This window comes from Tachypleus tridentatus, chromosome 13, assembly GCF_004210375.1.
Source record: "Tachypleus tridentatus isolate NWPU-2018 chromosome 13, ASM421037v1, whole genome shotgun sequence".
NCBI lineage: Eukaryota > Metazoa > Arthropoda > Merostomata > Xiphosura > Limulidae > Tachypleus > Tachypleus tridentatus.
Genome location: NC_134837.1, coordinates 172,390,242 through 172,405,116, shown reverse-complemented (window position 1 = coordinate 172,405,116; position 14,875 = coordinate 172,390,242). Strand labels below are relative to the sequence as shown.

Here is a 14,875-nt window from a genome sequence, read left to right as displayed (position 1 = left end):
TTGTTTCTTTCTTGGCAAGGTACCATCATTCTCTTATTGCCATCTTTCATTCTTTCTTGAGACTGTACCTGGGTAAGTTATCTTTTCATATACATATATACTTTATATATTTCAGGGGCCTGTCCTTCTTATTTTTAATGTATCCCACTCTGTGGTTGGTAGATGATGTGACATCCTCCATTAAGAAATGTAAAAAAAAGGGATTAGTAGCCAAAATTTCAGTTCACTTTCTTAACTGAGATTCCTCATCCTACCACCCACATGGCTGTTGGTTTTTAGTGGTTGCATTTTAGTTTCAGAGTATAATAAATCAACATAAATCCTTACACATGTATTATAGATGTGTATTTTCCTCTCTCAGTTATACTCCATCGTTGTTGTGGGTCATGGTGGGAGGTACTTCGAATTATTGCAGTTATTTCTCTTTTGGCTATCCCTTGATGCATCTTTTTCCAAGAATGTTATTGTGTTTGGATTGTTTCCATTCAGTTTCACTTTTAAGGGAGTTGACTTATATTATGTAAATGTCTTTTCAATACTGGATATTATGTTTCCAGATCAATATATCACTTTATATTACTAATGTGTGCACTGTTCAGGAGTTGGGAGGGGGTTTGAGATATCTGGGATTTGGATTGTAGTTGAACTTGTCATCAGTATGATTCTCCTTCCTACCCCTGCATGGATGTCAGTTCCAAGCAGCATAGCTTTTGGATGTAGTTGACTTACTGTGTACAGTCTGTCGTATTCTAGCCTCTGTACACCTATGGACATATCCATTTCTTTTATGCACTTTTATATTTTATGGGATTTTGTTTCTTGAATATTGCATGGTTCAGATCGCTATCCTGCCACATTTTTCTCCCACTGGAATGTGTTACTCTTTTTCCTCCCATATATGTAACATCTTTTTTTTGCAATGGGTGAAGAGTATACCTGTTTGAGAAGTGGTTTGCTCACCAGCCTTTCAATATGATATTCTAGCTATTTATGTTGGAAGAGGTAATGTACTGTATTGGAAATTATAATTTTCCTATACTGAAAACGTATTTCTGGTAAGTACTTTCCTCCTCTTATACTTCATACCCTTCCTCGACACTGAAATAAAACAGTGCTTCCATTTTCTACAAAAACTTGAAATGTTTGTTCAGTTGAATTGAATAAGAGTTATATGCATCAAGAGATTATCACACTCTTATTGGTGGAAGGTCGTTGCATGATGATTTTGTGAGAGACTTTTGGAATCAGTGAATTCAAATTGAGGGGAGATAAAATGTTTGTGGCATGTATGAAAAAAAATGCATATAGAGGGCAACACTGAACAAGAATAGTTAATTATGTGAGAAATGGCAAGTATCTATTGGAAATACATTTTCAGTATAGGAAAATTATAACTTATGATTTGTGACAATAATTATTTATATTGAAAATATATTTTAGTATGATCATAATATTAAACACAGGATGATAGGAACTCTGTTTTTATTCTGTTTTACCAATTATATGAAAGTCTACATGTCAAATGTTTTCATAATACACAATGGTTAAAACGGATTTTGCTAGTTTTATTTATTTATTAGGGAACAATTGTACAATTTTTGTTTGTTTTTAAAATAATCTATTACATTTCTTTAAACATTCTGAAGCTTTCATTTAGTTGGTTCTTTTTTCTTTCTTCATCAAATATACAACTAGAGGTGAGTTCTATTTTACAAATCTGAATTGTTAGTTGGTAAAAAGGAAAGTATTAATTGAAAGACATACAGTATCTTTGATATTTCAGTGAAATCTGAACTATTTATTGTATTTGTTTTTTGATTATTGCATAATTTCTGACCAGTAAAAAAAATGTTTTGTTATGAGCTTCATTAAGGTTTTAAAGGTTGTTAATATCATTTCTTTGTTTACATAATTTTACAAGATTGTCAATCCTATATCATAATTATATACACAAATATTTGAGAAACACAGCAGTTGAACATAATCAAAACTAGCAGAAATTGCATTTTGTTTTCAGAAAATTTAAATGATTTTCTAATAATTAAAGTATGCAATCTTTCAAAAGATGAAAATAATACAGAATATTAATGCATTTAGACTTATAGGTTTTACACTTGTTTTTGGTATAGTGAGAAACCTTTAATACAACCACTGCTCTTTTTTTACATGCATGTCAGGCCAAGTGAGTTTTTGTTGTATTTTGTAGGCTTTCTGTGGAAGAAATTATAGCTTAGCTTGCATAATGTGGAAAGATTATTTAAGGACATTATATATATATATAATGTAATTATTCATATTAATTGTTTTCTTCTTTCAACTAGAGCCACACTAAAGAAAGATATTCAGTGCATTGAAGAAGAAATGAAGAATTTGGAACTGTCACTTTCTAGGGAAAAGAAAGCCAGGTATGATAAACATAGCAAAACCACATTTGCTATTTCAAAGGTTTCTGAGCTTCTCTCCACATGATATCCTGAGTTTATCTGGTTAGTCATAACAGCTACTAACTTTCTTAATCAAATATCAATAAACTTTAAATTTGCTAGTAATATCTTAGTTTAAAGTTCATTGAGATTTGATTAAAATATAGCTCACATTGTTATAACTTTATCCTTTAAAAGTTTCAGTTTGTGTTTTTAGTTTAATAGTATAGCTTTAATCTTAGTAAGTTTTAGTTTTTTAACCCTTTAGCATGCATAAATGTATTGGTCGAGATGATAGACATCATCTCTGCCTGTATATTTACATATGCTAGACATTAACTGCACCCATATATACATATACTACATGTCTTGTGTGATATGTAAGTGCATCTTGCATGGATTGTTTTGGTCAAAGTAGTTATTGCAATGGAAAAGAGATTAACTTGTAACATGTACTAAACTTATAGAATCTTCAATACAATACCATACTTACAAAGAGCTTTCTCCACTTACACTGACCTCAATTCATGCATATTTCCACTCACTACTAGCCTTGATACTCCCACTTATTTCTGCGTACTAATAAGGAATTGATTATGTAGTAACCTTCCACCAACAGGAGTATGACACTACTTCAAACATTAGTACCCTTTCTACTCTTGCAGTTGTCTACCATATCTCCTTTGGAAGTCTTATGGAATAATGTGTTTTCACTTATGTTTTGATTCACTTATCCATAAGTTTTTATTTTCTTAATTTTTCCACTTTAATTACATTGTTTTTTACTGTTTCCATTCTTCAGTGGAGAGTTATAAATAACTGTACTTATCTTTTCTTCTCTTTCACTTTAATAGGTTATACAGTTGCAGTTTCAGGTGGCCACAACTACAACTGTTGGAGTGAAATTCCTGACCATGTCTAGTAGGTTAGAACTCAGGATTTTCTGCTCGCAAAGTGATTGCTCTGGCTCATTTGGAGTTGATCAATTTCATGTAACAATCAGAACAAACTAATTGTTGAACTATGATGGTTTTCAGTGATTGCAAAGTTTTGGAATTGTACTACTACCCTTCCGAACACGTCTGAGTCGTGTCATTTCCGGTGACTTTCCCAGACCCCTTTAGTGGATTTCATTATTTGAATATGTTCTGCTCTGTCCTTATCTTTTTTGTTTCCCATTTTAAACCCCTCTCTTTCTTGGGAACTAACTTTTGGGTCATTATTTTAGTGTTTCTTCTATTTCCCTGGATACTGGGGCTCATACATGTCATTTTGGGGAGCATTCAGAGATAGTATGCTTTGATCCCCACATACTGTGCAAGATTGTGCTTTTGATCATTATCATTACAACTTTCCTTAATTGAACTTGCAGCATTTGGTGTAGCTTATCTCTAAAAGGGGATTGGATCTTGATATTTTGGTTACCTTTTCCCATATTTGTCTTACACTGACCACCCTTCTCGGGTCAGGTCTGGTGGGGGGACCAGATTCCTTAAATTTGCCCATGTTTGGAGGTTCTTTATGGTTTATCTATGGGTTTTTGACAGCCTTTCCAGTAAGTCTGGTCCTCTGCTTCTATTTATCTCTCTCCATTGTCTCTCAATTTTGTTTCCTTTCCTCCTCCTTCAGATCCAATTTTTTTTTCCTTCTTATCTACTTTATTCCAGAGGATTTTGTTTCTGCTATTCTATAAACATACAGCTTCTTGCCTCCTCACAGTGACTCACTCCTCCATCTTCACCTTTATCTTACACCCACACAATTTTTTTTTCTTTGTTCTTTTTGTCAATTCCCCTCATTATCGGAACTTGTGTACTACATTTCAGTTGTGAGCTATGGATGCCTTGTATGCAGCATTTCATGCTCTCCATCTCTTAATATGTGAGAGATTCTTTCTGTTTAGGGACATGTGATTCTCTCAAATCCCTCAATTCTCTTGGTCATGCCCTCTTGCATGATTGTTTCTGGATTTTGAAAGGCAAATGAATCTTTGTTTGGGACCCCTTAAACACTACTCTTACCTTTCCCTCTCCCTTATAGACAATATCCAACTGCTAGTTGGACCTGACGAATACTATCATGAATATTTCTGTTCATCCTCCTCCTACAGAATGTCACCTTTTATGTGTGCTTCTCACATGTGGTTTCTACTGCTGTACTGGTTTTACATGTTGCCTACCTGTCTCCTCCTTTATTTCCTACACTCTTTGAGTAGCCATACTCTGGGGTGCATCATTTGTTTGTACCTGGTATTTGTTTTCACCACATGGCTTTGTCTAGTCCCTCATCTGAAGGGCTGAATGTTTGTGTGTAGTTCCTTTTGTTTTCCATACTGTTTGCTTTTCCTTCATGACAGTGTACCTACGTACATGGTATATGTACTATTTTTGCTTTGTCTTTAGTGTTTAATGCCCTTTCTATTCCTCCAATTCCTCACATGCTGTCCTTTTTACCTTGACTTTTTAAATGAGGCCTTTTGATTTCTTCTGTTGTGGGTTATAATCTACCAATTTTTGGTATATTAACTTCAATTGCATTTTTCAGTTTTCAGTATTATCCATGTTGTTTTATTCCTTCCATTTGACTCATCCTCCTTGTTCTGCTTTTTTTCTGGATTTGCACCTCTGTATGGTTCTCTTTGCTTTTTGTCATCTTCCATTGGACTTTATATCTTTGTGGATTTTCTTAAAATCACCTTTTCAGGAAGTTGCTGCTCCTGTTGGTGCATGAATGTTGTTATTCTGATGTGTTTACAATTGATATTCTCACTTCTTATTTGTTTTGTAATTCCTAGGTTTTCCTTTCTCTTATTTATATTCATGAATTTGGCTGCACAAGAGAGTACTTCTCCCTCCACACGCTTTTTCTCTTTTTCCCACATTCAAGACTGTTATTATGATCCCATCTGACTCATTTTCCTGTTCAGGGCTGTCCAATGTTACATGATGTGTTGTTCCCATCCACATTTCCCAACCCCATTTATTTCCTTTGTGAAATCTTCATCTATTCTTTTTTTTTCTGTTATCCTTCCAGGTTGAATTTACCAGTTAATTCATATAGTATTTTATTTCCCTTTCGATTGTAACATTTATTGTGTGTTCTTATGTCCCTGGCTGCAAATTTCCATCTTTCCTTGGGGGACAACATCAGTGCTGTGACTGTTTATCTGTGGATGGTAAGTACTCCATTAATTTTCTTTGCAGACACCTTAATCGTATATTTGGATCCTGCTCTATGACGAGTGTTGCCTGACCAGGTATACTTGCTTTTAAATCTGCACTTTATTACCTGTGATCATACACCATGCTAGATAACCATGATGCTGAGACTCCTACTGGAGACCTGATGTACAATTCTAGATGCTGCCAGCTGTTGATTTATCAACTCAGTAATTGTGGTCTCTGTATATCAAAGTACTATATCATAACACGTGACAAGGTCATGTTACAAATACTGTTGAGGTGAGGTGTTCTGCATGACTGCTTGTGGGTATCCTTCACAGCCTATTGCTTCATAAATATGTTCATCCCAGACTGTACACTTTGTGGACTAACATATGTGAAGCAATTAGGATTACTGCCCCTCTTTAATAAACTGTAGCATAGAGTTTCTTTTCATCGTGGCTATGATGTAAAATTCTAGGAACACTAGGTGGTAGCACATTGACCATGTTGATGTGATTGCTCTATTTTAATATTTGGTATTGCAGTCATCCATTGCACTGTTTCCAGTGCTTTTGTCATTCTTCAATACATGTTTCCCTTCTTTTCTGTTGGAGTTCCTGGTTGTTGGGGTTATAGATCTTGGAGGCCTGCTCTTCTAAGTGTGTACAATACTACTCAATTGAGAGTAGGGTGGTGGCATTTTGCTGGTGTAGATGGTGAGATGCCCTTCCTGCTGCAGATCTGATGTATAATTCCAAATGTTGCTAGGTGTTGGATGTTACATTTCACCATATATTGCAGTGTGCACCTCCAGTTGAGATGCTTTCCTTCCTATTGTCCATTGGATTTCAGTTCCCAGTAATCAGGTTTTTGTTGGGACTAGACCAGCCACATAAGTCCTCATGTGTTTTGGTTATACCTTCCTCCTAACTGTGGACTGGACAATAAATTCCCAGTGCTGACAGGTTTTGGACTGGAAGTGAAATTGTGGTGTCTCTTTCTGCCATCCACTAGATATCAGTTCCCAGTGGATTTGGTGTTGGTTGTAGCTGAATGTGACACATGAATTCCTACATGTGTAAGGCTGGGTACCCTCCTCTTACTTCAGAATGGATGAAAAATTCTCAGTGTTTTCAGGTTTTTGACTTGTGATGACCACACACTCTGGTTCTTCCTCCTCACCATTTGCCCAGGGAATTTGGGGTTGGTTCTGTTGTAGGTACGGATATACAGAAATGGGTTTGTGGTAAGGGAGCTCTTCTTCTCTGCTGGTACCAGTTTTTGAGGTGAATGGCAAAGAACTCTCTTTTTTTTGCAGACCTGATGCACAATTCCAGATGCTACAAGATGTTGGTTTTGATCAAAATTTCACTTATGGTCTGTCATGCCCTTCATCAGGTATCCCATTATTTTTATTTTTTTCTTGATGTTCCTCTGTATTTCCACTCTTTTGGTGATGCATTACTAATGGGTATAGAACATACCTGGCTCAGAAGTGATGCACTTTATCATTTTTTTAATTTTTTCTCATAACTCAGAGTTTCTTTTGGGTGCTTCCTAAAGGGGGATAATCTTCTTAATGACCCTCCACCAGTTCAGTGTGTGATTCTAGCTAACATATCATATTGGATGTTAAAATTTTCCTAATCTGAATATCTATTTCTGATAGATACTTACCTCCACTCATATTTCCCACCTATCCTATTTAGTTTCATTTTGTTTTATCTGTCCAAACTTGAAGTGATTAACAGCTGCAAGATGAGAGAGGATAGTAGTTACATAGGATGGCATTGCATTCCTACTAGTGAAGGATTGCTACATAGTAATTTGCATATTAATATGCAGAAATAAGTGAGAGTATAGGGTAGTGGTGAGTGGAATTATGCATCAATAGAAGACAGTATAGGTTGAGAAAGCTTTTTGTTATAGGAACAGGTACGTATCTGTTGAAAACACATTTTCAATTTAGAAAAATTTTAACATTTAGTAAAAGGCAGTTAAAAATTACATGCAAATTTTGGTAATTTTTCTTAATTCAAATTTGAAGCAGTAGTTTGCAGTTATTGTACAATTGGCAATACAGTAATTGTTTTCAGCTTAAATGCTCTGTGTGTGTAATTGTTTAACCCTTTCATAACAGTGTTGGTATAAAATACAAGAGTTTGTACACACATTTGTACACATTAAGTATTTATACAATACCTTTTAATGCTATATTGTATGAGTATCTTCACAAAATTTAATAGACTTTAGTAATGATCCCAAGATTTTGTGCACAAAAATTTAGATTTTTAATGAAATTTTTCACTAAAGATTTGTTTGTGAACATATTTAGTCTCTTTTGTTTGTTATTAGTTTAAATGTGAAATGATTTTCATGTTATGATTTGGAATAAAAACTATTCTTTGTCCCAAAAATCGCAAGTATTATGTATGTAATCTCTAAAACCTCCTAAATAGATTTTAAAGGTTTGATTTCAGTAAAACTATATTTCATCTGTTTTTATTTTCTCTACCATAATTATAGGGGTCAGTTAGTTTGACTCGCCTTTTAACCATCATAAAATATCATGAATTAAGTGTAAATTGTGTTTTTTCATTCTAGAATGACTACATATTATAGCACAAATGTTTAACCTAAATAGCTTAAATCTCATAAAATTATGTATCCATTATTTCTATTATATTGACCTTTTTGTCATGCCTGGTTAACAATACAGAAGTTACAATGATGTAGCATATGTGCACTCATGTTACCATATCCAATAATATAAAATTGACCCAGTCTTTGGTGTCTTTTAGTAGACTGGTATTTTGTAATATATATAGTCACATTTTCAATTACTATACATTATATTTGTATATAGATTATTACAATTTAGAAATAAGTTCTTTAACTTATATTTCTTAAAACATTAAATGGAGAAGTAAAACAAACAATTACTTCTTGTTATACCTTTTGTACTTGGTTGCAGCTTCTCGTAAGTTGCTAAACCTGAAGAAATTTCCCACATAAAGGATGTGAAGTGAAATACTTTTTTTGGGGTTTAATATATACACTCGAATAACCAAAAAAATCATAAATTACATGTCATATAATTCCTTTTTAATTTATCAAGTTTAGTGACTAAGCTGTATTTGTAACTAAAAAAATGAGATTTTGAGCATACTAATGACTCAAACTATCTCCTTGAAGTCTTGTTTCAAAAGAAGGAAATTATGATGTGACACTTGAAGATGATTGAGAAAGCCATTAGGGTGGTATTATGATTGGTTATTCACGTGTTACAGACAAAAGTAAGTGTACATAAGGGAGTATTTCCAAAAATTGAAAGAGGTGAGTGGGGCCACTATGTTTGGTTCGGCACATGAGTGATATCACAGCAAATGGAAAAGATAGGAGGTTCTTATATTCTATTCTAGCTTGTTAATAATGGTAATTTGAGTTAATAACTTGTACAAAACTATAGACTTTGTATTTTGACATTATAACATCTGATTTGAATCAGTGTTGTATTCAACATACCATGTGACACACAAAAATCAATATTTGACTATGTTTTCTAACACTTTTAAGTTAAGAAATTGAATAATATATAATACTGAAAGTTGAATTATAACCTATAGTTTGATACCGAACATATTGATGTAAATTCATAGCTTAGTATTTCAATAAAATTTTAAATGCAAATCAACAAACAGGATGGGATGGCTTTTGACCTGTGATCCATAGCTATAGGGTTAATAGAACTGAATGATGTAAAATAGTAAGTGTGTACTTCAAACCTTTTATTTAGGTAAACACACTGAGCATTATTTATCAATGAATAGGACACCTGATTTACATTTTGCTGGTCACAATCTGAAATCACTTCACTAAGCATACTTGCCATTTTATCTATAAGGGCATTATAATATGACAGTTAATCCTACTTTTCTTTGGTTTAAAGTTATAGCCTGAGAGCAGGTGACAAGCAGTGCTCACTAGCTGTCTTACCTATGGTCTGTTACGTCTAAATTAGTGATAGGTAGCACAAATAACCCTTGACAAACTTTGCCTTAAATTGCAAACAAACGATTCATCCATGTACCTTTGTTTTCCATCTGTGTATCTTTGCCAAACGTTGTCATGAAAGCTGTATTAATTTGTATATCTGCACTTATTTTCATAAACAACAAATTAAATATTAAGTATTAGGAAAATTTAAGATAAGTTTATCAGTAGTTCACAAATGGTTAACCCTTTTTTCTTCACAATAGGTTTTGAATACATGCTTGTAGAAGTCATAAGAATTTTGGATCTTTTAATTTTTATTTTTGACAAAGTTTGAATATTTTCAGAATTATTTCTTGAAGCATGTAACTGTCTCTTTCAGTTATATTTATTATAAAACATACAGTACTGTGCAAAAGTATTAGGACAAAGTCAAAAATTAGATGTTAGGCTACTTTCAAAGAACAATGGAAGGTAAATCACAGGTGAAACTTCAAAATTTTATTAATCTACATATTTACTACAACAGAAACTGAGTTTAGCAAACAGTTAATATTGTGTGTGTCCTACTTTAGCTTTAATAACTTCAGATGATCTTTCAGGCATTGTTGCAACATATTTAATCAAAGTTCCCTTTGGGATTTTTACTTCTAATGTCTATTGTTACACTCCCATAAAATTTCTTTAAAAGTAGCTTTTAATTGCAAAGTTTTTTTATCTGTCAAATTCCAGATCTGTTTGGTTTATTTGAGCTTGTGGCTCTGTGGGGGTTACTGCATCATTTGAATGATTTCATCAGCTTTTTTCTTTGCTAAGAATTTCTGCATACGTTAGATGAGTGTTTGAGGTCATTATCTTCTTGGTAGTAAAATCCTTACCAATAATACAAAAACCACTGGGTGTACCATGGCAGATTAGTATCTGTTGGTACTTGCACTGGTCCATTATTCCAGCTATTTTGAAAATATCTCCTGTTGCCTCAGCAGAAAACACTGCCTCCCACATGCTTCATGATAGGTGCTATGCATTGATGTAAGTAGTTTTTACCTTTCTTCCCTTAACATACAACCTGCAGTTTGGACAAATATTTCAAACTTGGATTCATTCATTGACAACACCCTCTTTTGATTATCAACACTAAAGTAAAGGTTTTTTAACTGCTACACAATCAAATATCCCATTCTTGTTTAGTCTTCTTGATACTGTAGATCTGGACACTCTTTTGTAATATGGTACATGGTCATTTATGTCATACTTGACATCAGTGGCAGTCTTTCTTCTGACCCAAAGGCTGCATAAATAAAAATACTTAACATTAGTATTGTCGAGCTTAGGTGTTATGCCTCTTTCTTTCAGTTTTACAAATTAACCTGTCTCAGCTAAGAGAACATTTCAAGTCTGCAGCAGTTTTTTTTTTGAGAGTCCAACTAACATTGCATAAAGTTTTTATGCAAACTCTATAGTACACTGAACATTCTATGCTTTTTGGACCCAGGCATAACAACAAAACTTGATATATAGTGTTAAACATTGCATTTATCAAGATTTATTTGTGGAGTTCTATTAAATTTATTTCTTTTAGCATATACTGGCACTATATGCTAGCTTCTTTCTATGTAATTAAGACATTATATTCAAGCAGAATTTTTAAGGCATGCCCTTGGTAAAGGTATATGAGACTTCTAAAGAATCATAAGCGTTTCTTACCCTGGCTTATTCAATTGTCAACAGGGATAATTGTAGCATTACTGTAGTGTTGAAATTTAAATTCTCTAATAGCATATGACAATTAGCCCCATCCAATGGAAAGAACAACAATATATTTTCTTGTTCTAACACTTTTGTACAGTACTGTACATACACAATTATTTTATGTCCAATGACCAAACTAAGGTTGGAGCTATAAAAAATCATGACATAAGGCACATGTGTCCAAATGTAACATAATTTGATTACCTAGTCTGTGAAGGCACAAATAGCCTAGTTGCTTTGCACCATAAAACACCAAACCAACCTAGTCTGTGATATTACTAAGCAGTACTTGCCTTTGAAACTAGTGTGATCAGTGCAACAAGTTGGCAAGTAGAAAGGCCTACTATTCAGCATAGTGGTAATGGGAATCTATAAACCACACTGAATCGTTGCTTCTTTTGATTGTGCCTCATTATAACCACTATTTTAACTTGCATTAATATAAATAGCACAAAATGAATCAAAATGACTTTGTTGTTTGATACACTGTAAGCATCTGTCTGTAGAGCATTAAACATTGTTACTGTTATATTTTGCCTTGCATTTTACTTACATTGTAAACCTGTAGAATTGAACAAAAGTTTGGTATTTCCAGCTCCATGGCATATAATTTTGGCACTTTGTTTTCTCATTGGGAATGAAATGTACTATTTGAATAACTCTCAGTCACTCAATTTAAAAGAAATTAAAATGTAATGTACAGACACTTCAGATTTGCTTAAGTGGAAGGTGTAAAAATGTTACAATAAGCTTAACATTTTAAGCCACAATGTTATATGCAATTCAGCTATTGTCATATTTAGTGCTGATGAATGTAGGATAATGTGATTTCAGTGGCTATATTTATACCATTACTGATATACATCTACAATCATGACATTTCTTGGACTTGCTATTTTCAAGTCTCCATCATAACTGGGTATTGCTATAACAATAGTTATTGTTGCTAGGTTAAGATAAATTCAACCTGAGACTAGCCCAGATAATTATCACAGTTATAGTTTCCTAGAAATAATACATTTTGAAATGTATTTTGAACTTTGTTTTAACTATACCAATGAACCTCTAGAAAGGTTAGAACATGTCAAAACATGTATGTTTTATAGTATTGTTCCTTTAACTATTTCACTAGTTTCACACATGTAAACACAGCCATTAAAATTGTTTTGTGACTGAAGTAAATATAGTCATTGTGGTAAAACTGTAAATCTTTAACTTTCATGGCGTGTTAAGTATATCTGTGGCTAATTGAAATAAATAAAAAATTAGTCACATGACTAAGGCATTTTTCACTCTGGTGGTAATGCATATGGATAAAAACAATGAGGTATTGACTTATGGAAAGTATAACACATTAACTTTCTTTTTAAACTGAATGTGAATGTGTTAGGTCCATTGAACTGATCCTGTTTTGGAGAAGGAATATTACTATAATTCCGAGTTTTAGATATGCATGTAGAAAGTTTTAGTTGTAATACTGTTTATTGTATCTGGTACTCACTGGAAACTGTTACTAAATCAACGGTTTATGGTTACATGAAGGATTGATAACTCTGACAACACAAATATACAATACCATGTTAAATAGAGCTCTGTAAAAAGTTGTGGCTTGCAAAATTTTATACCCACCTATAGAAAAACTTAACCAAACTTTTCTGACTATGATTATTTAGACTATTCAGTTTCTTAATGTAATTACAATAAGACTAATTTTGTTAACTTTCCTGACTTTAACTTTTTAAACTATTCACTTTCATATGGCTGTTAAAATAACACTCAGCTGAATGTAGTAAAACAAGAAATGAGTTTCATCCTTTTAATTATTTTTATTATATTACTAATTACTAAAATTAATAATTTACTAAGGTTTATGCACTATAATTATTTAAAAAACTTTATTTGTGGGGAAAAAAGTTTTACTGTACTCAATAGGCTAAATATTTTTTTTTTCTTTGCTAATTTAATCATATATCTCAATACCAAATTGGCAACTGCTTTCACAAGTAGTCTTTTTGATTAGCTATTGACGTAATTTAAAATTTTAAATCTTAGCAATTGTGTAAAAACTTTCTTGTTAGTCACACCCTGTCAAACACAGCAAGTCTGTAGAAGAGTAGCTTCATATGTGTGATATAGATTGATCGTTTTGTTACTATATGTTGTGTTCACACTTGAAAAATAATATGATGTTTCACTTTATGAATGTTTAGGCTTGAAAATGAGCACAAGCTATTGGAATTGGAAGAGGAACAGGAGACAAATCAAGCTATATGGAAAGCAAAAATAGAGACTGCCCAGGAACAGTTGGCCTATCAACGAGAAGTGAGCAGTCAGCTGTCTGAGCAAGTGTCTGAGCTAGAGAGACAACTAGCCACTCAAAGTCAGTCTTTGAAACAATTTCACCAAAAGGTAACCAGCTTGGAGGAAGATAACATCCAAGTGAAGGAAGAGGTATGTTATTAAAGGAAATAAAACAGGAACAAATTTGATATGTATTGATCATGGTAAACCTTCAAAGGTAAAACTAATACTTGAATAAAGTATTTAACTGTATAAGTTCCTAAAGTGTAATATAAAAATGCTAGAATTGTATAAGTTCCTAAAGTGTAATATAAAAATGCTAGAATTGACTAGAAGCAAAGTTAAAATTTGTTGAGAAATTTCTGTGTATGCTTACTATTTTACAAAACACCTGCACTTTAGTCATGCTGTCACTCTTAAAACATACAAAAATACAGAATATAAGCTTTAGAGAAACACCTGTATTTTAGTTATGCTGTCACTCTTAAAACATACAAAATTTCTTTTAAATACTCTGATAGGCAGCCAAACACATTACTCAAATATCCTCATTGAAGGCTTCAAACCTCAAGCTTACCCAAGGTTTGGAAGAAGCTCCTGTATTTTATACCTGTATTTTAGTTATGCTGTCACTCTTAAAACATACAAAATTTCTTTTAAATACTCTGATAGGCAGCCAAACACATTACTCAAATATCCTCATTGAAGGCTTCAAACCTCAAGCTTACCCAAGGTTTGGAAGAAGCTCCTGTATTTTAGTTACGCTGTCACTCTTAAAACATACAAAATTTCTTTTAAATACTCTGATAGGCAGCCAAACACATTACTCAAATATCCTCATTGAAGGCTTCAAACCTCAAGCTTACCCAAGGTTTGGAAGAAGCTCCTGTATTTTACACCTGTATTTTAGTTATGCTGTCACTCTTAAAACATACAAAATTTCTTTTAAATACTCTGATAGGCAGCCAAACACATTACTCAAATATCCTCATTGAAGGCTTCAAACCTCAAGCTTACCCAAGGTTTGGAAGAAGCTCTTGAAAAGGTTAACCAGTCTAAGGATCAAATTGAAGAACTCTACAACACTGCAGAAATCACTAAGGTATGGAGCTGGTTTGAATAGTTGATGTAGCTATTTAGATTTTAAAAAATCTTACTATTCTTATATTGTGCACATCTTAAAATGTTTTGTTTCCAAAGTTAAACAGCAGTAGATGTTAGAAAAACTAGTGAAGCAAACAT

At 33.1% G+C, this 14,875-nt stretch overlaps 1 protein-coding gene across 2 annotated transcripts in view; it reads left to right on the top strand.

The window, feature by feature from the left end:
- The window catches only part of LOC143236857 (citron Rho-interacting kinase-like), a 67,474-nt gene that overhangs the window by 27,264 nt on the left and 25,335 nt on the right, over positions 1–14,875 (top strand). For both annotated transcript variants that reach the window (XM_076475484.1, XM_076475483.1), the window contains exons 12-14: positions 2,322–2,405; positions 13,543–13,783; positions 14,595–14,735. In XM_076475484.1, the coding sequence (XP_076331599.1) occupies positions 2,322–2,405; positions 13,543–13,783; positions 14,595–14,735 (466 nt within the window). The remainder of the gene's footprint in view (positions 1–2,321; positions 2,406–13,542; positions 13,784–14,594; positions 14,736–14,875) is intronic.